Consider the following 22,547-nt stretch of genomic DNA (forward strand, 5'->3'; position numbering starts at 1 on the left):
AATGGGATTTTCATTTGGCCTACGCTTTCCCACCATTGAACCTGCTGCCTCTAGTGGTGAGGAAAATCAGGGAGGATGGGGCAAAAGTTATACTGATTGCCCCGTTCTGGCCCAGAAGGACCTGGTTCGTATGGCTCAGAACAATGTCGGTAGACAATCCCTGGGTACTTCCAGACATCCCGGACTTGCTCTACCAAGGTCCGATCAGCCATCCACAAGTGAAGGGACTCCATTTAACGGCATGGAGTTTGAGCAGTCGTTGTTAAGACAGAGGCTTCTCCCCGAATTTAGTAGATACCCTTAAGAGTAGGAAACAGATCACAATGAAGATCTACTCTAGAATTTGGAAGAAGTTCCTGGCCATATCAGACTTCGACATAAAAGAAGGCGTGCCGATACGCCAGATCTTAGAATTTCTGCAGAAGGGATAGGAATTAAATCTTTCCACGAGTACTCTAAAAGTACAGGTCTCAGCCCTAGGAGCCCTGTTCTCTTGTAATATTGCCAACAATTACTGGGTTTTGATGTTTATTAAGGCTGTTGATAGAGCTAGACCCATACGTAAGAGTATGTCGGTTCCGTGGGATCTTAATCTAGTCCTTTCATCATTGACAAAAGAACCCTTCGAACCCCTACAATCAGCCTCAATAAAGATGCTATCCCTTGCAACAGCTTTCCTGGTAGCGATAACATCTGCACGTAGAGTAGGAGACATCCAGGCGCTTTCCAGGCTTCCCCCTTATACAGAATTCTTGCAGGATAGGGTAATCCTCAGACCGGACCCAGCTTACTTGCCGAAAGTACGGTAGCATCCCATTTCCACAGGTCTCAGCAAATAGTTCTACCATCATTTCTCCCTAATCCTTCTAACTCTAAAGAAGAGGAACTCCATACATTAATATAAGAAGATGTCTTCTGCAATATATCTCAGTCACTGATACTTGGAAGAGAGATAATGAACTATTCTTATCCTTTCAAGGTCCTAGGATAGGGTATAGAGTATCAAGATGCACTCTAGCTAGATGGATTAGGGAGGCTATCTCTCTGGCTTATACAGCAGGTGGGGGTCTGGCTCCGCAGAATCTGAAGGCGCATTCCACCCGGGCCATGGCATCATCCTGGGCGGAAAGATCTGGAGTTTCAATCGAACAAATATGTAAGGCGGCCACATGGTCATCCCCTTCCACCTTTTATAAACACTATCGGTTGGACTTGGGGTTCTCCTCTGATATCATCTTCGGGTTAAAGGTGCTGCAGTCTATAGTCCCTCCCTAAGGTAGCTTAGATCTCTGTAAATCTCTCGTGGTGCTGTCATGGGAGTCCGAATAAAGCATTAAGCTACTTACCGGTAGCAGCATTTTTCGGAGGCCCATGACAGCACCCTTAGTTCCCTCCCTAAATTTACTAACCGCGGTAGTCCTCTCAGGCTCTGAAATACAACTGATACATGGGAGAGGTGCTGCCCTTTTGTATCTGTAGGTTTCCTGTTCTTGAAGGGCAGATCCCCTCTCTCGTGGTGCGGTCATGGGCCTCCAAAAAATGCTGCTACCGGTAAGTAGCTTAATGCTTTCTTATTTTATTTTAATGGAGTACTTAATACAAAACCAACCGGGAGTACACCACTGAACCTCTCTGTGCGCGAGGCGGTATTTTGCTTGACAAACATCAAAGGAGAAAAAGCAAAAGCCCACAGAGGATTTCTGTGGTATGCACCCAGTTGGTTGTAGGGAAATTTATCATCTTTGTTTTTCTGGGGGGGGTGGCATAACTTTTTGGAACGGAGAGGCACAGAAGAAAAAGGAAAGCTGCTCCAGAATTGGGGGAGCAGTGCCAATTGGATGTGATACTCTGTTTAAAAAGAAAAAAAGTAATGAAGTCCTCTTTAAACCCTTCCTGACATTGTTGGGAAGGTGTTCCTGCTTCATGTTGTATAAGGATATCATGGTGATTGTGCAGGCACGGCTCCTATGCTCCCATGATCGCCGCTGGGATCCAGGCTTTACTGATAGCTGAGGTGTTGCAGCAACATCTAGTGCCAGTGATTGTAGCATTTAGGAGGTTGAGAGGATAGTTGCTCCTCCCTCACCCCATCACCCCTTCCAGCGATGTGATCACAGGGAGCCTATGGGAGTCATGCCAACCAGAGCTCAAACAGCCTTTGGGTCTGAGAAGTGCAATGGTCGGTTAGACACTGCATTACGCCGGGACAAATAGACCTCCTGTCCATGTGTCTGTTTATATAAAGAATAGTGATCAGCGAGTATACTCTTTGCTCGGGTTTTCCCGAGCACACTCGGGTGACCTCTGAGTATTTGTTAGTGTTCGGAGATTTAGTTTTCATTGTGGCAGCTGAATGATTTACAGCTACTAGACAGCTTGAATACATGTGGGGATTCCCTAGCAACCAGGCAACCCCCGCATGTACTCAGCCCGGCTAGTAGCTGTAAATCATTCAGCTGAGGCAATGAAAACTAAATCTCCAAACACTAACAAATACTCAGAGATCAACACAGCAACGAGTATACTCGCTCATCACTAGTAAAGAATAAAAATCTGTTTCAACAATTGAAAAGCATTTGTAAACTAAAAGTACATATAATTGGTATTTGCGTGTCCAAAATGACCACTGCAAAAAGTAACAGTAAAAATTTTTTTTATTTTTTTTCAATCATACTGCCATACAAATAATGGGGAAAAAATGCAATCAAGGAGTAGTTATGAGATTTTTCACATGGTTTTTGTGATATCTTTATACTGTCCTTATCCGGTCGTATTTTTCACTTCCTTTCACTTATGAAATATTGAATGTCCACTAGTTTTCTTTTTTTTTTTTATATATATATATATATATATATATATATAATATATATATATATATATACATATATACATAAACAATAGCTGTCTGGGTGTCTTTTGATCTTTCCCATTGACTTGTAAAGTACAGAGCGTCATCTGAGCGGAAAACGACTAAAGGATAATGAGGTCACATCTTTAAACTGCTTGTTTAAAAGAAAAGATGCTTTACCTAGTGGAAAGGGTTACGAGTTGCTGGGAAAAGGGCGTGGCCTAAACTGTCACCATGGTGCTCCCTCTTTCATCATTCTAGGATGCCGATACAGTTGAACTTCCCATGACGTGCGGTGGGCCCAGAGCCAGCGCCCCTCGGCTCACAGGCCCCATAGCGGCTCCGTGGCCTGCCGCCATTGTGTCTCCCTGCTCTGCTGCAGAGTTCAGCTGTATCAGCACACTGCGTATGCTAATACAGTTAACCAAATTGATACAAAAATACATTGGCAAGATCGCATTTACAGAATAATGCAGCACAATGCAGGACTGCCCCGCCACATATTTTGCATGTGCTTCTTCCATTCCCAAGGCTTCAAATGCATTTGCACTTCACTATAGTTGCAGCCTAACCAGATACTTATAGGACCTTTTTTCTGTTCTTCTCAATATTGATTGTTTTCAATAATTTTTTTTTAATCCTATTTCAATAAATATTAACTGTTTAGTATTTTTGGGGCAGTCTCCTTCCTTTGTTGGTATGTAGTCCCCCTTTTTCAGTTGAGCTTTTGTCTCAGTAGGTCCATGTGAAAGGGAGCCTTCTATTCCTTCCTAATATAGTAATATTAATTTATTAATTTTCTGGTTACTTGCAGGACAATATAGAAAATAAACTGGACTCTCGGGAGTGGCCCTACTGTTCAGAGTGTCCTGCTGCATGGAATGGTTCTGGGGCCGTCAGGTATGTGAAATAAATGTAATATCCCCGAAGTTTGGCACTTCTGTGTTTTTTTTTTTTTTTATTTATTACCTATATTTCCTGTCTTCTACATGTTTTTGTTAAATAAATATATATATATGTGAAAGCCAGCGCGAGCAACACACTCCTGATTCATCTGACCACATGGATGTTTAGCATCTACTTGGATAGATTGGTATTCCAGTTGTCAGACCGAGAACACAACTGTGTGACCTGACCCCGACTGCAGATGATGTATTATGTGAATATTAATGCATGTTTTGCCTTCAGCGCTCGACAAAAGCAAAATACGATGACTCGGGAGGATCGGAAGTCTGTTTCCAAACTAATTATTTTTATAATCGGTGGGATGACGTACTCTGAAATACGTTGTGCTTATGAAGTGACACAAGCCAACAAGTTTGTCCAAGTTATTATCGGTAAGTGTTAGAGCATCAGTGTTCTCTTTAGTTGTATGACCTTTGCGGACAACAGGCATCCAAGGAATCCAGAATCGAGTGATAAAGCCTGACACTGTGTCAAGAGGAGTGATGGGCTAACGACAGACTTAGCTTTCTCCGGAACTGTGGTTATTGCACAGCACGGGACCTATTCTGTGGTCATTATATTGTAGAATATGGTCTCTCCTTCCCTTGAGGTGTTTTTTTTTTTTTTTTTAAATCCACATTTATGTTAAATATTGGAAATGGCTTAATACAGTGAAACAATCTCTTTAACTTGCACAGATGTTGGCAAACTGTTAATGGTAATCATGACCAAAAAGGTAATCAATCTGCAGATATAGGATTAATCTGCAGTTACATAGCCTTCGCACCCTGCCTATCTGCCTTAGGCTAAGTTCACACTGGTATTTTTGCTGCAGTTTTTCTGTAGCAAAACCTGAGTGCTTGGCAGGAAAGAAGCTGGGACGAAAACGCAGATTTTTCTGCAGTTTTTGCGGCGGTTTTGTGTTTTTGTTTTTTTTTTTAAATTCAATTCAATGGGTGAAGAAAGCTAAAAATCTGATTTTAAAAAAATGAAAAAAAAAAAAGAGTTCAAATCATCTCCATTTTGACCCATTAAAAATAAAACAATTAAAAAAACACATTTGGTATTGCTGTATTCGTAAAAGTCCAATCTATAAAAATATAAAATTAATTAATCCATCCGATAAAAAGCATAAGGCTGCCGTCACACTAGCAGTGTGGTCAGTATTTTACATCCGTATTTGTAGCCAAATCCAGGAGTGGAACAATTAGAGGAAAAGTATAACAGAAAGATATGCACCACTTCTGTATTTCTCTATCGCCTTTCATTGGGGGACACAGGAACCATGGGTGTATGCTGCTGCCACTAGGAGGCTGACACTATGCAAATAAAAAAGTTAGCTCCTCCTCTGCAGTGTACACCCTACCGACAGGAAGTAGGATATCCAGTTTAGCTTAGTGTCAGTAGGAGGTGGACACGGGTCTTTCATTAGACCCTTATCTACCTCAATGTGCGTCGTTTCTTTTCAGATTTTCTGGAGGGATACAGGGTGAACAGTCACACCTGTAGTCCCACAATACGGACTATGAGTACGGCGTGTACTGCCACCCCGTATCCTCATAGATCCCCCACCAGGACCAAGATCCTAGCACACAAGCGTGCTTAGAAGTCCGGTCCTGGCTCCGTCCCCCACCCACTCGCCCACCAGAGCCTGTCGGTTGGAGGAGACGAGGACGTCCATCCGCTCCCTGGACGTCTGATATTTTCCCACAGAATGAGGTTAGTAAGGACGGCGTGGGATTTTTTTAGGTGAGTATTCCAAAGTACCTCTGGGTCCTTCCTCAGTTCCAGAGTAGTCATTTGGGGGTCCCTTGGGATTTTTTCCAGGCTGTATTGACCTGGTTGACATTTTCTCATGGGGCGGGGGTCGTCGCCCCATTAGCGTGGCAGCCGCGCTGTTCTTGGCCTTACAGGCGGCCGCGCTGCCTTTTTCCCCCGCACTGTGCTCTGTTCCAATGCGGCGGCCATGCGGCAGCCTCTGCCTTTTTTCCCCCTGCGGCTGCACTGTTTCTGTCCTGGCGCGGCGGCCTTCTGGTAACCGCGCCGATTTCCTTGTGGCCGCACTATTCTTTTCTGACACGGCGTGGCAGCCTCGCTGGCAGCCGCGCCGCTTTCTCCTGCGGCTGCACCGCTTTCTTCTGGTGCGGCGGCTTTGCAGGCACCGCCGCCGCTTCCTCCTACGGCCGCACTGTGCCCTTTTACCATGGCACGGCCTTGCAGGAAACCGCGCCGCTTCACCCGCCGCCGCGGCCCTTCCCGGCGGCCGCCGGCCTTAAATTTAGCCCCGGCTTCTTCCGGGGCCTACTTCCGGCGCTGCGTCTCCTCCCACTTCCTTTCCCTCGGGCGGGCTTTTCTCCCGCCCGACTATTATCAGCAAGCTCCGCCCACCGCCGCCATCTTGGTGCTCCTGGCCTGGCGGTTAAGCCCCGCCCACCACTCCCAGGCAGCCACAGATGCTTATTTCAGTGCCAGGAACGTTTTTCTTTGCACATCCTAAGAGTGCAAATTCCTGGCATCCTCGCATCTCCCCACTGCTGTTCTTCAGACCTGCAGCAAGTTTCGGACAAGAGTGCCCCAGATGTGTCTGCCTGTTCTCCTAGGGGCTATCGTTCCTGAGGAGCATCTTCAAGGCCGTGCAACCTTCCATCTGGATCCCGCAGTGTCTGCCGTGAGTACCTTTGCACCGCAGTTTGTCTCAATCCCCGGTCCCCTAGTCTTCTGACATTTACCTCAGGGGCCCGTTCGGTCTAATTTTAAGGAAGGTCACTCCCGACCTCCTACTTTTTCCTGTGCCTGTGCCTTAGTGAAACACTTTCAGGGTGCGTCTTGTAACCGCAAGCTTCCCTCACAGGCCTGCAGCAACCCACATTATGTTCACCACCCAAGACCCCCCCTGCTGCTCCGCCTCAGAGTGAAGTCCCCACCCCAGGCTGGGCCTCCCCTCTGTCTCTATCAATAGCGGATCTCACACGGGTGTCCCAGACCCTTGTGTCCGTGCTCGATCGGTTGCCCCTGCAGACTTCCGCAGTAGCCAGCGGGTCGCAAGAAGCTCCGTCCGAGTCTTCCAATACAGGCCGTGAAAGATCCAGACAGGAACGCTGGTCTGAGTTCTCTCCTCGGTCCATCTCGCCCCACGGTCCTTCTCTGTGGTCGACTTCCCCCTGATCCTCCCCCCCCCGAGTAAGGCGAGGTTTTTCTCTGATGCGCCTTCGGAGGATAATTTGGGGCCGGAGTCTAACCAGATCATAACATGAGGGATATGGTTCAAGGCCTCATTGGAGCGTCCAATCTGACCTGTGGCATCAAAGATTCCTCGACGGAACCCGCAGATCAGGCGGTTTCGTTTAGACGGTCTAAATTACCTCCCAAGGGATTCGCTCCTCATCCTGAATCGAGGAGCTTCTGGCCAGAGAAAGAGCGAATTCGACCAGACGTTCTCACAGAGACAAGCGTCTTGGAGTCTCATATCTCTTTCCTCCGGACCTCATCGCCAACCGGAATGAGAGGCGTTAGAGAACGACCTCTCCCTCTGTGGATCCGCCGCTGCTAGACTTGCCACCAACACAGTCTTCACGCTGTCCGGTGGGGAGACTCTGACAGATTCCATCGATAGGATCATGAAATCCTTCGTGAATTCGACTTTCGAAGTTGCCGCATCATCTCTATGCCCGGCTTTCGCTTCCACTTGGGTTTCGAAGTCTGTATCCGAAGGGGCTAAACAACTCCGTTGGGGCATTCAGGCCGGAGCTCCACCAGACTGGATGGCGGAAGTTTCCACCCAGATTACTCACGCCGGGGAATAATTTGTTCCCTGGACGTCGCGTCTTCAGTACAGTAATGTTGTTGCCAGCCGTCACTCTGTTTGGCTCGAGTCATCAAAGAAGTCCCTTACGGGCCTGCCTTTTTCAAGGATCACGTCTTTTCGGTTCCAAGCTGGACCAAATTACTAAGGAAGCCACTGGCGGCACCAGTTCTCTTCCTAGGCGGCAACTTCGGTCCTTTCGGCTTTTCTCGTCGCTTTGCAGCATCAGATTCCTTTTTCGCAACAGCAGAGGCCTCAGGCACGTTAAGAGAAGAAGGTATTCTTCGACTCACTCCTTCCTGGCGTTCCCTCTACTTCTAAGGTGGATTCTCCAGGTCCAGGACTGGAAGTTCCACCTAGGCATGACCCACGACTAGACTCCAGCCCATTTCCCAGGCTGGGCAGCCGTCTCCTGTTCCTCAGGGACGTCTGGGTCTCCTCAGTAGAGGACGCATGGGCCAGGGAACTTGTATCCTCTGGATACAAAATAGATTCATTTCACGGCCCTGGGATCGTTTTCTTTGAATCCCAACCTCCAAGAGACCCCGCTCTAGTCCCGGGTTTCTTTACAGCCATTGTTTCCCTCCTTAAATCCGGGGTAATCGTTCCCGTCCCAGAACAGGAACGGTTTAAATCTCTTTGTACTGAAAGAGGACTACACGGTTCATCCCAGTCCGGATCTCAAATTGCTTAACAGGAAGTCTCGTCTTGAAACACTTCAGGATGATATTCCCTCATTCAGTAATCGCTTCCATGGAGGCTCAGGAATTTCGGTTTCAGGCTCCCGAAAGTCTATCAATCTTCCCCGACGCTCTAGCCGTTGCGGGTGGCTCGTCAATAGGAAGAAGTTCCGTCTTGTTCGGCGCCTCGTATCTCTGGGCATGTTCTTCGTCACTTGTCTGACCAGAGTCTTTCTTCCCGAAGACACGATTTCCCTCCTTTGTCGGGAAGTTCGCTTGCTCCAGGGTTCTCGGCTCCCCTCCTTTCCGATGGGCCATAAAGGTCCTAAGGAGGTTGGTTGCAACATCGGAAGCAATTTTCCCTTCACCCGTTTCATTCAAGACTTCTTCAGCAGGCTATTCTATCACAGGGGGACACGTCTGTCTTCTCCCTGCATCGTCCGATCCGGCTTTCTCCCGGGTCAAACGGTTCCTCGACTGGTGGCCGAGGTCACTTCTCTTATCCCAGAGCAGATCCTTCACAGCATATCCTTTCTTCCAGTTCCCTGGCAGGTGGTGACGAGGAACGCCAGCCTGCTCGGCGGAGGCGTGGGGCTTTGTCACCTGTTCTTTTCAGGGTTGTTGGTCGGCGCAGGAGTCCTCTCTACCGATCAATGTCCTCGAGTTCCGGATCATCTTTCTGTCTTTCACTGGATAAGGATTCTCAGCAGCCTGCCAATTCGAATCCAGACAGACAATGACACAGCAGTGGCATATGTCAACCTCCAGGGGTGGACTCTGAGTTCTCTGGCCTCTGCCGAGATCCCAGGATCCTCCTCTGGACAAAGGCTACGGTCCTGGTGAGATCCGCAGCGCATGTCCCCGGCGTGGACTATTAGGCCGCCGACTTCCTCGGCTGCGAGGGCCTCGCGGCAGGGGAATGGTCCTTACTTCAGGAGGTCTCCTACCTGATTGCTCTTCGATGGGGGACTCCAGAGGTGGACCTCACGGCGTCCCGATTGAACAGGAATGTCCCTCGGGTCGTCCCAAGGTCCCGCGATTATCTCGCAGTGGTGTTTACTCTTTGGCCATTCCTTGGTCGCAGTTCGTGCTCCCCTATCGGTTCCCACCCCTTCCCTTGCTTTCCAAGCTGTCGAAAAAGAAGGGGTGCTGGGCATTCTGATCATCCCGGATTGGCCCAGGAGGTCTTGGTTTGCGGACATCGTCAATCTTCTCGCGGACGCCCCTGGTGCCTTCCAGACAGACCGGATCTGCTGTCCCACGGTCCGATCTGCCACCCGAATTATCAGTCGCTCAGTTTAACGGCGTGGTTGTGGACACCACAGTTCTAAGAGTGTCTGGCCTTTCGGCCCGGATGAGTCACACTATAATCCAGGCTAGGAAGCCTTCGTCTTCCAGGATCTACTATCGTACCTGGAAGGCTTACTTTCGTTGGTGCAAGTCCAACCGCTTTTCACCTATGTCCTTTTCCCTGCCTTCCATTTGGTTTTCCTTCAGGCAGGACTGGATTCGGGCTTCACTCTTAGTTCCCTAAAGGACCAGGTTGCTGCGCTCTTCTTCCCTTTGAGAAGATGTTATCTTCTCAGCCGCAGGTTAAGACCTTCCTTCAAGGAGTAGCCCATTCTGTCTCTCCGTACAGGGCCTCTGTGGATTCATGGGATCTAAAGGTTGTGCTGGTCGCTCTTGGGGGTTCCCCCCTCTGAGCCTCTCAGGGAGTTTTCCATGTCAGTTCTATCTGGGAAGGTGGCTTTTCTCAGGTCCATCACTTCGATCCGCCGCATTTTCAAATTGGCGGCCATTTCTTGCCGATCTCCTTTCTTGATTTTCCACCAGGACAAGGTGGTCCCAGGCCTCCGCCTTCCTTCCTTCACAAGGTGGTTTTCACCTTTCCACCTCAACGAGGACACCGTTCTACCTTCCTTTTGTCCAGTTCCGATTCATCCTCTGGAGCAATCGTTGAACAGGCTGGACCTCGTCAGGGCAGTGAGGATCTCCCTTGCTAGCACGGCTGCTTTCCGAAAGCTGTATTCTCTTTTCGCCATCCCTTATGGTGCGTGTGAACGCCTGCCGGATTCCAAGGCGACTATTGCTTGCTGGATCAGGATTCCAAGGCGACTATTGCTTGCTGGATCAGAACGGCAATTTTGGAAGCTTACCGGGTCAAGAACAGAGTGCCCCTCCAGAGAGAAAGGCTCACTCTACCCGGGCAGTCGGCGCTTCCAGTGCGGTGCGTCACAGGGCTTTCACCGACGGCTTCGCAAAGCGGCAACCTGGTCTTCCATCCACACGTTTCGCTGAACTTTACAAGGTCCATACCTATGCTTCGGCGGACGCCAGCCTGGGCAGAAGGATCCTGCAGGCGGCAGTGGTGAGTCCTCGGACCTGATGAAAGTCTGTTTTTCCCACCCCAGGGACTGCTTTGGGACGTCCCATGGTTCCTGTGTCCCCCAATGAAAGGCGATAGAGAAAACAGGATTTTTGGTTGCTTACCGTAAAATCTGTTTCTCGGAGCCTTCATTGGGGGACACAGCTCCCTTCCAAGTTGAACAGCTTTGTTTACTGTTTACGTTTGAGTTCTTTGAACACTCTTTGAGTGTTTGAAACTGTTAATCTGTGGAGCGCCATGGAATTTGTTGGCGCTATATATAAAGTTTATTATTATTATTGTTATATTATTCTTTCTCCTTTACACGTTGCTTCTCCTACTGCTTTCTCACTAACTGAATATCCTACTTCCTGTCGGTAGGGTGTACACTGCAGAGGAGGAGCTAACTTTTTTATTTGCATAGTGTCAGCCTCATACACCCATGGTTCCTGTGTCCCCCCAATGAAGGCTCCGAGAAACAGATTTTACGGTAAGCAACCAAAAATCCTGTTTTATCACCCACTCCTCCTGGTTTTGGCTTACAAATACTGATGTAAAATACTGACCAAATACTGCTAGTGTGACGCCGGCCTAAGAAGAAAAATCAGCCCCAAAATTGAATTATTTTTGGCATTGCAACAAGATGCAATCAAAACATTGCATCTTCTCCAAAATGGTATCCGTAAAAACGTCAGCTCAGGGCGCAAAAAAAAAATGAGCCCTCACAGCCCCATATCCTGAAAAATGAATACTTTGATTTTGTCGCAATTTTCTGAGATATGTATTTTTTTTATTTAACCACTTAAATAAAACTATACATGTTTTGGTATGTGCATACCTGTACTGACCTGGAAAATCATCTTGCCAAGTCACTTTTACCTTAACTCCCAAAAAGGAATTGGAAAATTGCACTTTGTTTTTTTTGCAATTTCACTATACTTTTACTAGGAAATTGGAAAAAAATCCACTATCTAGTAGAAAGAATAGTGAAATATAGAAAGAAGAGAAAAAAAAAAAAAGCAAGCTCACCATGTGTAGAAATCCAGTGTGCAGGGACATCGCTCTGACCAGCGTAACAGCAATGAAAACACAGATAGGAGTCCAGCACCGTTATTTAATGGCGCTGTGGAAAAAGTGTATAGCACCCCCCAGAGTCGGATTTTCTCCAGGGTCTCCGATGGTAGCTGAGACCCCAGAGAACATTATTAACCGTACAACGGCGACCGCAAAAGTGCGATTTGCCATTTAATTTCTCTGTCCTCTGATATGATCGCACATCAGAGGACCGAGAAATAGAGTCCCCGATCACCCCCCGACACTTACCAGTGTCTTCCAGTGTCCCTGGATCCTCCTGCTTCACGGCTACCCCCCCCCCCCCCAATAGCCGCTGGTGTCCTCTTCCAGTAAGAAAATGGCGGGCGCATGTGCAGTGTGCCCGCCGAGATCTGCCGGCCAACACCCAGCATCAATAGGAAGATTTTTCCTATTAGTTCATTTTGGTCACTGTAATAGTCTTTCACAGTGATCAAAATAAAAAAAAAAAAGTAAATAAACCCCCCTTTATCACCCCCTTAGTTAGGGAAAAATAATAAAATAAAGAAAATGTATTTATTTCCATTTTCCCTATTAGGGTTAGAATTGGGCTAAAGTGAATTGGGCTAAAGTTAGGGGTAGGGTTGGGGCTAAAGTTAGGGTTAGATTTGGGGTTGGGATTAGGGTTTGAGTTAGGGTTGAGGTTGGTATTAGGGTTATGGTTAGGATTGGGATTAGGGTTAGGGGTGTGTTGGGGTTAGTGTTGGAGTTAGAATTGGGGGGTTTCCACTGTTTAGGCACATCAGGGGTCTCCAAACGCGACAAGCACCACCATTGATTCCATACAATTTTGCGTTCAAAAAGTCAAATGGTGCTCCCTCCCTTCTGAGCTCTGCCATGCCCCAAACAGTGGTTTACCCCCACATATGAGGTATGGGCGTACTCAGGACAAATTGGACAAAAACTTTTGAGAAAAAAAATTTGGGGCTAAAAAATCATTTTTGTGGAAAAAAAAAAAAAAAAACATGTATGTATGTATGTATATGTGTATATGTATGTGTGTATATATATATATATATATATATATATATATATATATATATATATATATATATATATATATATATAATGTATGTGTGTATATATATATATGTATATGTATGTATATATGTATGTATATATATATGTATATACAGTGGGGCAAAAAAGTATTTAGTCAGTCAGCAATAGTGCAAGTTCCACCACTTAAAAAGATGAGAGGCGTCTGTAATTTACATCATAGGTAGACCTCAACTATGGGAGACAAACTGAGAAAAAAAAATCCAGAAAATCACATTGTCTGTTTTTTTATCATTTTTTTTGCATTTTATGGTGGAAAATAAGTATTTGGTCAGAAACAAACAATCAAGATTTCTGGCTCTCACAGACCTGTAACTTCTTCTTTAAGAGTCTCCTCTTTCCTCCACTCATTACCTGTAGTAATGGCACCTGTTTAAACTTGTTATCAGTATAAAAAGACACCTGTGCACACCCTCAAACAGTCTGACTCCAAACTCCACTATGGTGAAGACCAAAGAGCTGTCAAAGGACACCAGAAACAAAATTGTAGCCCTGCACCAGGCTGGGAAGACTGAATCTGCAATAGCCAACCAGCTTGGAGTGAAGAAATCAACAGTGGGAGCAATAATTAGAAAATGGAAGACATACAAGACCACTGATAATCTCCCTCGATCTGGGACTCCGCGCAAAATCCCACCCCGTGGGGTCAGAATGATCACAAGAACGGTGAGCAAAAATCCCAGAACCACGCGGGGGGACCTAGTGAATGAACTGCAGAGAGCTGGGACCAATGTAACAAGGCCTACCATAAGTAACACACTACGCCACCATGGACTCAGATCCTGCAGTGCCAGACGTGTCCCACTGCATACGCCAGTACATGTCCGGGCCCGTCTGAAGTTTGCTAGAGAGCATTTGGATGATCCAGAGGAGTTTTGGGAGAATGTCCTATGGTCTGATGAAACCAAACTGGAACTGTTTGGTAGAAACACAACTTGTCATGTTTGGAGGAAAAGGAATACTGAGTTGCATCCATCAAACACCATACCTAATGTAAAGCATGGTGGTGGAAACATCATTCTTTGGGGCTGTTTCTCTGCAAAGGGGCCAGGACGACTGATCCGGGTACATGAAAGAATGAATGGGGCCATGTATCATGAGATTTTGAGTGCAAACCTCCTTCCATCAGCAAGGGCATTGAAGATGAAACGTGGCTGGGTCTTTCAACATGACAATGATCCAAAGCACACCGCCAGGGCAACGAAGGAGTGGCTTTGTAAGAAGCATTTCAAGGTCCTGGAGTGGCCTAGCCAGTCTCCAGATCTCAACCCTATAGAAAACCTTTGGAGGGAGTTGAAAGTCCGTGTTGCCAAGCAAAAAGCCAAAAACATCACTGCTCTAGAGAATATCTGCATGGAGGAATGGGCCAACGTACCAACAACAGTGTGTGGCAACCTTGTGAAGACTTACAGAAAACGTTTGACCTTTGTCATTGCCAACAAAGGATATATTACAAAGTATTGAGATGAAATTTTGTTTCTGACCAAATACTTATTTTCCACCATAATATGCAAATAAAATGTTAAAAAAACAGACAATGTGATTTTCTGGATTTTTTTTTCTCAGTTTGTCTCCCATAGTTGAGGTCTACCTATGATGTAAATTACAGACGCCTCTCATCTTTTTAAGTGGTGGAACTTGCACTATTGCTGACTGACTAAATACTTTTTTGCCCCACTGTATATATATATATGTGTATATATATGTATATATATGTATATATATATATATATATATATATATATATATATATATATATATATATATATATATATATATATATATATATATATATATATATATATATGTATATATATATGTATATATACCGTATATTTTCCCGGCTCTTGGTTTCAAAAATGGTGTCACTTGTGGGGGGTTTTCACTGTTTAGGCACATCAGTGGCTCTGCAAACACGACATGGCGTCCGATCTCAATTCCAGTCAATTCTGCATTGAAAAAGTCAAATAGCGCTCCTTCCCTTCCGAGCTCTGCCGTGCGCCCAAACAGTGGTTTACTCGCACATGGGGTATTGGCGTATTCAGGAGAAATTGCACAACAAATTTTATGGTTCATTTTCTCTTTTTACACTTGTGAAAATAAAAAAAAATTGGTTCTGAAGTAAAATGTTTGTAAAAAAAAGTTAGATGTTAATTTTTTCTTTCCACATTGCATCAGTTCCTGTGGAGCACGTAAAGGGTTAATAAACTTCTTGAATGGGATTTTGAGCACCTTGAAGGATGCAGTTTTTAGAATGGTGTTACTTTTGGGCATTTTCTGTCATGTACACCCCACAAAGTATCTTCAAATGTGAGGTGGTCCCTAAAAAAAAAAAGTTTTGTAAATCGCTGGTCAACTTTTAAACCTTATAACTTCCTAACAAAAAAATTTTTTATTTCCAAAATTGTGCTGATGTAAAGTAGACATGTGGGAAATGTTATTTATTAAGTATTTTGTGTGACATATCTCTCTGATTTTAAGGGCATAAAAATTCAAAGTTTGAAAATTGCAAAATTTTAAATTTTTTTGCCATATTTCCTTTTTTTTTTCATAAATAAACGCAAGTAATATCAAAGAAATTTTACCACTAACATGAAGTACAATCTTAGAATCAGCGGGATCCGTTAAAGCGTTAGAGTTCTAACCACATAAAATGACTCTGGTCAGAATTGTAAAAATTGTCCCAGTCATTAACGTGCAAATTATAAATAAACACCGTGAGCACTACTATGAATGGTGCTAAGGTAGGTACCCAAACCGTACAATGGTAAAAATTAAACCTTGCACTCGACATAGAAATAGTGATGATTTATTGTAGTACGCTTTACAAATGTTTCGGTCACGTTTTACCTTCATCAGTGACTACAATAGTGATGGTGATAAAAAATGAATAAACAAACAAAAAAAACAACAAAAGTGTATACATTGGCCATAACCGTGTATAAGCATAATATGCAGTTCGTATCACATGTGAAGTGGATCTGTAACGCAAGGTAAAGATATGGCCATATTGCGTTACAGATCCACTTCACAATCCCTAAATCTACCAAAAGTAAGTGTCCCCTCCAGCACACCCGGTGCATGTATCAATGACATATACTAACAGTGAATCATTAATCAGATACAGACCTACCAGGAACTATCCCTATGGATATCCTCAAATATACCATTGAATATAGTACGGTACGTCACATATATCTGCACATTTTCTTCCTCTAAGATCTACCTCTCTGGAAACTGGGCACTGATGAACTGTGTATGTGCTGTGATACGAACTGCATACTATGCCTATACACGGTTATGGCCAATGTATATACTTTTGTTGTTATTCTTGTTTGTTTATTCATATTTTTTATCACTGTCTTACTATTGTAGTCACTGATGAAGGTCAAACGTGACCGAAACGTTTGTAAAGCGTACTACAATAAATCATCACTATTTCTAAGTTGAGTGCAAGGTTTACTTTTTACCATTAAGCTGTAAATTGTCTCTGTCACTAAGGGGTTAAAATAGATACAAATCCGACAATTAAACATGCACAAGATACATACAGAGAATACAAAATATACATATCCAGGTGAACAAAATGTCATCTAAAACAAAAAAAAAAATAAGAAAGCCTTTTCATTTATTTTTCACACTGTGCCCCATGTAAAATCTTAGGCTCTTGGAGGGAGGGCATCGTAATGTATTAATAACATATTTCTATTGCTGAAAATGCAAAACCGGAAATTGGCGTTAATGACTCCTAGCAGTTGTTATATAATCTTTCTGTCTTTCTTTCTTTCTAGGTTCCACTCATGTTATTACTCCCAGAAAAATGCTGGATGATGTGAAAAACCTAACCAAACCTCAAGTCACAAAAGAAGTTTTTACCATAATGGAATAAAAACTTTTTTCAGACCATTTCATACAGAAAAACCTGTCTGTTCATTGAGTTATAGATGTCAGGCTTTCCTGCAGCTACTTGGCCTTAATATTCATTAATTATACCTACAAACTGGAAGGAAATAAAACCTGAAATACATTCTTTGTATTAAATAACCACTCATGCTCTCACCCCGGAACTGATGTGTACCCTTGTACAGTTCAGGTTTTTACACTGAGATTCGCTTCTAATATATACTGTCCATGTGTGAATGTCTTCTCTGAGATTTATGGATATGCTGTAATTCCATGTTTTCCAGGACTGAATCGTCTAAAAATATTGTATAGCTAAGTATTGTGATTTTTTTTTTTTTGCTGTTGGTGTAACCCTTCCTTTCAGTGTGCTCCCCTTCTGATGGCATTACATCTGTGCAGCCCCATGTCTGGCGTCACTACATCTGTGCTGCTCCATGTCTGGTGGTGCTACATATGGAGCAGCACAGATGTAGTGCCGCCAGACGTGGAGCAGCGCAAATGTAGTGCCGCCAGACGTGGAGCAACACAGATGTAGTGCCGCCAGACGTGGAGCAGCACAAAGTTAATGGAGCAGCACAAATATAGTGCCGCCAGACGTGGAGCAGCACAGATGTAGTGCCGCCAGACATGGAGCAGCACAGATGTAGTGCCGCCAGACGTGGAGCAGCACAGTTGTAGTGCCGCTAGACGTGGAGCAGCACAGTTGTAGTGCCGCTAGACGTGGAGCAGCACAGATGTAGTGCCGCCAGACGTGGAGCAGCACAGATGTAGTGCCGCTAGACGTGGAGCAGCACAGTTGTAGTGCTGCCAGACGTGGAGCAGCACAGATGTAGTTCTGCTAGACGTGGAGCAGCACAGTTGTAGTGCCGCTAGACGTGGAGCAGCACAGATGTAGTGCCGCCAGGCTTGGAGCAGCACAGATGTAGTGCCGCCAGACATGGGCAGCACTCGTCTGGCAGCACTACATCTGTGCTGGTCACCCTCTGATGGCACTACATCTGTGCTGGTCACTGTCTGGCAGGGCTACATTTCTGGTGACACTACATTTGTGCTCCACTCATCACAGCTTGTGCCTCTGCTTAGCAGTGTTCACTTTTGCCATGCAGAAGACGTGTAATAAAATCTAAAGTGGGTGTGTTCATTTTATTTTCAATAGTTATATTATGTTTAACCAGGCACTAATGAAAAAAAGGGAACACATGGCTGTATTTAGTGAATTAAACATGTTTTATTAAAGACAAATATAATATTAAATATGAAATAAAGATCTTTTAACTGTAGGAGTCTACAGTCTGTGGTGATTTTTTCACGTTTTCTTGTAATTGGAAGTGTTTTCTGTAAAGTGCAGCAGTGTGGTAGCTGGGGAAGCAGTTACTATACTGACAATGCTAGCACTACTCCTGGCCTTCTCTAAAGCAGCTGCTGTGCCCTTTGGGCAGGCACTAGATGACATACTGGATAAGGCAGCGGACAGAAAGAAAGTTTTCCTAGCATGTCCTTTCCTTACTATAAATGCATGTAGAAAAGCCGGAGACACCATCATGTGTTTCTCAACGCAAGCAATAAATAGCCAGGTCTGTCACCGGGAAGGAACAACCACGGGAAGGGCAGCATCCAAGAAGGAAAACCACCTATGCCAAAACATGGTATCCATCCACAGACAGCTGTTTCGGGGTATTTGCCCCTCATCAGTGTGGAGTAGGAAACTGGCTATTAGGAGCAGTGCCTAGTAAAAAGGACTATAAACACAAGGATGAATGACCTCGGGGAGATCAAAACATCCAACACCGCGGAGACACCATCACGTGTTTCTCAACGCAGTGATCCAGAACATGATCTCCCCGAGGTCATTCATCCTTGTGTTTATAATCCTTTTTACTAGGCACTGCTCCTAATAGCCAGTTTCCTACTCCACACTGATGAGGGGCAAATACCCCGAAACAGCTGTCTGTGGATGGATACCATGTTTTGGCATAGGTGGTTTTCCATCTTGGATGCTGCCCTTCCTGTGGTTGTTCCTTCCCAGTGAAAGACCTGCCGATTTATTGCTTGCGTTGAGAAACACGTGATGGTGTCTCTGCGGCTTTTCTGCATACATTTGCATATTTCCCATAAGGGATGGGAGCAGTGTTCTGGATCACTGCGTTGAGAAACACGTGATGGTGTCTCCGTGGTGTTGGATGTTTTGATCTCCCTGAGGTCATTCATCCTTATGTTTACTTTCCTCCCTATAAGGCTGGGGTCACACTAGCGTATGGCATATGTTGCGAGAGCATCGGATGTGATATGCTAATGACCCTCGGTACCTGCTCTGCTGCGAGTGGGAGCCAAGTGTCATGTGTCTGTGCTCCAAGCCTCTCACACAGAGAGGATTGGAGCACAGCTGCGGAGGAGGCAGAGAAATGAATTTCTCCATCACCTCTATTGCCGGCATCAGCGTATATCGCACATCACTCGGATGATATCTGAGTGATGTGCGCTGTCTCACTCGCACCCATAGGCTTATATGGGTGCGAGTGAGCATAGACTCGGCCGAGTGTCGGTGACAATCGCAGGATGCTGCGATTTCACTTGCATAATGAAAACGGCCGAGGAAAAAAACGGGGATGTGAGCTGCCCCATATTAATACTGGTCCGAGTGTTATGCGATTTTCTATGCATATCACTTGTCCGTATTACGCTGTAGTGTGACTCCGGCCTTAGAGAAGGAACAAGTCTAACAGAGAACAAGGGAAGTGGAAGCCAAGGAGCGGAGGCTCCATGTTTGGAGGCCCTTTGTCTGAGGCTAGGAAGCCAAGTGATGGGCTTTCCAGAGTGGGAGGAAGGCTGTCACTCTTCAAGCCTGCCTGGGAGAGAATTTCATCTGAGAATTTCATCTATTCTCTGGATTCTAAAGATAATTTGGTCAGGGCTAAAGTTAGAGTTCAGGTCCCATCCCTGTCACACATTCAGGATATCCTCCCCCAGAAGTCCTGGGGAGCAATAAGCCCTGGAGACAGAAAGACAGACGTGCTAGGCTTAATAAACAAACAAGTGTTGATGGAGGTGTCGGTACATCATTGGGGGAAAGTACTGTATTTTATTCTCTCCTATATCTAATAAAAAATCCAGATGGCAGTTTCAGTACTATAGTTACCCTGAAGGGACTGAACAAATTTCTGATCTCCAGACCCTTCAAGATGGAGTTCATAAAATCGACCATCATGATGCTGTTCCCAGGCTGTTACATGAGCGCCCTGGATTCAAAGGACGCTTACTACCACGTCCCAATCCGGGAGGAAGATCAGCAGTGCCTTGAGAGTAGCTTTGTACATAGACAAATAGATCAGGCGCTTTCAGTACGGGCTCTACCCTTCGGGCTTCCATGGCTCCAAGCGTATTTACAAACGTCATTCTGGAGGTTACAGCGCATCTTCAAGAATGGAACATTTTAATCATTCCGCATTTGGACGATTTCCTGGTGTTGGGCAGATTGAGAGAAGACTGCAATCACCAACTTGTGCAAGTCAAAGCCAGTCTGACCCAGCTGGGATGGATACTAAATCTGGAGAATTCGAAGCTACATCCATTCAAAATTCAGTTCTTGTGGCTTATTTTGGACTCGTGGGGTGGGGAACAAATGTTATCTGTCGGAAGAAAAGAAAGCCAAGGTTATAACCGATTTCTGAGAAATACTTGCAGATACTTATCCATCTTAAATTCCATCAGGGAGGCATCTAATTGACTACAAATGTATTCTGCAGCAGGACATCGACCCTAACCATAAAAACTATCTTCACTGTAAAGAACAAGGAGTCCTGTTAGTGATGATATCCTTTACTTTGCGAGTGTACACTCCCCTTTAAAGATGAAAATTCATACTACCAAATTACCCGAAGGGTAAATAAACCCTATTGAAGGGACACATTAAGAGATTACTTTTATTATATTCTCTTCAAAAAGTGTTAAAGAATTAAAAAATACAGTAGTGAACCAATGTTTCTCCTAGTGAACTGGACTCCTAAGTTATAATGGGGCTATGGCCTCAGCACCCTGAGGAAGCCTGTATTGGCGAAACTTGTTGGGGTGGCTATGTGTTGATTTTAGTTACTTTAGTGATACCAGTGCACTTTATGAAGGATAGTTACCCAGATGATTCTGTATTAATCCATGGACTGCCGCCATGGTATAGTTAGGATAGTATACGTCTTGTAATGTAAATAGGTGATCAGCAAAGTGGGTAGGACTCTAAAAAAGCGTGAAAGATGTAAAAAATCCAGTAGTGAACCTTTGTTTTTCCTATTGAACTGGACTCCTAAGTTTTAAAGAGAATAATAATCTTTTAATACAATTCCGTTGGTGATTATATGACCCCACAGAGCCCTGATCTCAACATCATCAAGCCTGTGGGATTACATAAGGAGACACGATTTGCAGAATCCTTCATCAAGAGAAGATCTGTGGTTAGTTCTTCAAGATGTTTGGAACAGCATCCTAGCTGAATTCCTTCAAAAACTGTGTGCTAGTGTACCGAGAATAACTGATGTTGTGTGGAAGGTAAAGAACAGTCACAAATATTGATCAGATTTAGATTTCTCTTCTGTTCAATCACTTTGCTTTTTTATTGCTAAACAAACTATTAACACTTCTATTTTGTAAAGTATTTTTACATTGCAGCATTTTTTCAACCTAATTTTTTTTGCGCATTACTGTAAATGCAGGTGTGTAGGTTCCTTTTTTTTTTTTTTATAAAACAAAATGCTATCGAAGTTCCTTCCTTTTTATGTATATAACAATAGAGAATTCATTTGTTCATTAACCCCTTCACCCCGAAGCCTGTTTTCACCTTCCTGAACAGGCCAATTTTTTTCAATTCTGACCACTGTCACTTTGAGATCATAACTTTGGAAAACTTCAATGGATTCCACTGATTCTGAGTTTGTTTGTTTTTTCTGACATATTGTATTTCATGACAGTGGTAAAATTCATTTGATAAGACTTGCGTTTATTTGTGAAAAAATTGGAAATATGGCGAAAATGTAGCAATTTTCAAACTTCTAATTTTTATGCTCTTCAATCAGTCATGTCACACAAACTAGTTAATAGATAATATTTCCGACATGTCTACTTTACATCAGCACAAGTTTTGAAAAAACATTTTATTAGGAAGTTATAAGGGTTAAAAGTTGACCAGCAATTTCTCATTTGTTACAACAAAATTTGCAAAACCATTTTTTTAGGGACCACCTCACATTTGAAGTGATTTTGGGGACGTATATAACAAAAAATACCCAAAAGTGACAGCGCTAAAAACTGCACCCCCTCAAGGTACTCAAAACCACATTCAAGAAGTTTATTAACCCCTCAGGTGCTTCCCAGGAATTTATGGAATGTGGAAGAAAAAAATAAACATATACCATTTTTCATATAAATTTTCCTTTAGACAAATTTTTTTATTTCCATAAGGGTAACTGGAGAAATTGCACCATACAATTTGTTATGCAATTTTTCCTGAGCATGCAGATGCCCCATATGTGGGGGAAAACCACTGTTTGGGCACATGGCAGAACTCAGAAGGGAAGGAGCGCCATTTGACTTTTGGAATGTAAAATTTGCTGGAATAGTTAGCGGACACCATGTCACGTTTCAAAAGCCCCTGATGTGCCTAAACAGTGGAAACCCCCCCACAAGTGACACCATTTTAGAAACTATACCCCTCAGGGAACTAATCTAGATGTGTGGTGAGCAACTTGAACATTCAGGTGCTTCACTGATGTTTAGAATGTTGAGCCGTGAAAATAAAAAAATTAAAAAATCCCCTTGTTTCGCACAAAAATGTTTCTTAGCCCCAAATTGTGTATTTTCACAAAGGTA

The 22,547-nt window shown here is 44.3% G+C and overlaps 1 protein-coding gene across 2 annotated transcripts in view; it reads left to right on the forward strand.

Moving 5' to 3' along the window:
- The window catches only part of STXBP3 (syntaxin binding protein 3), a 97,348-nt gene extending 79,374 nt beyond the window's left edge, over positions 1 to 17,974 (forward strand). For both annotated transcript variants that reach the window (XM_069737314.1, XM_069737316.1), the window contains 3 exons: positions 3,663 to 3,748; positions 4,037 to 4,185; positions 16,583 to 17,974. In XM_069737314.1, coding sequence (XP_069593415.1) covers positions 3,663 to 3,748; positions 4,037 to 4,185; positions 16,583 to 16,680 — 333 coding nt within the window. In that variant the 3' untranslated portion in view covers positions 16,681 to 17,974. The remainder of the gene's footprint in view (positions 1 to 3,662; positions 3,749 to 4,036; positions 4,186 to 16,582) is intronic.
- Positions 17,975 to 22,547: the final 4,573 nt, after the last annotated feature.

The sequence above is a fragment of the Ranitomeya imitator genome, chromosome 8 (assembly GCF_032444005.1).
Source record: "Ranitomeya imitator isolate aRanImi1 chromosome 8, aRanImi1.pri, whole genome shotgun sequence".
Classification (NCBI taxonomy): domain Eukaryota; kingdom Metazoa; phylum Chordata; class Amphibia; order Anura; family Dendrobatidae; genus Ranitomeya; species Ranitomeya imitator.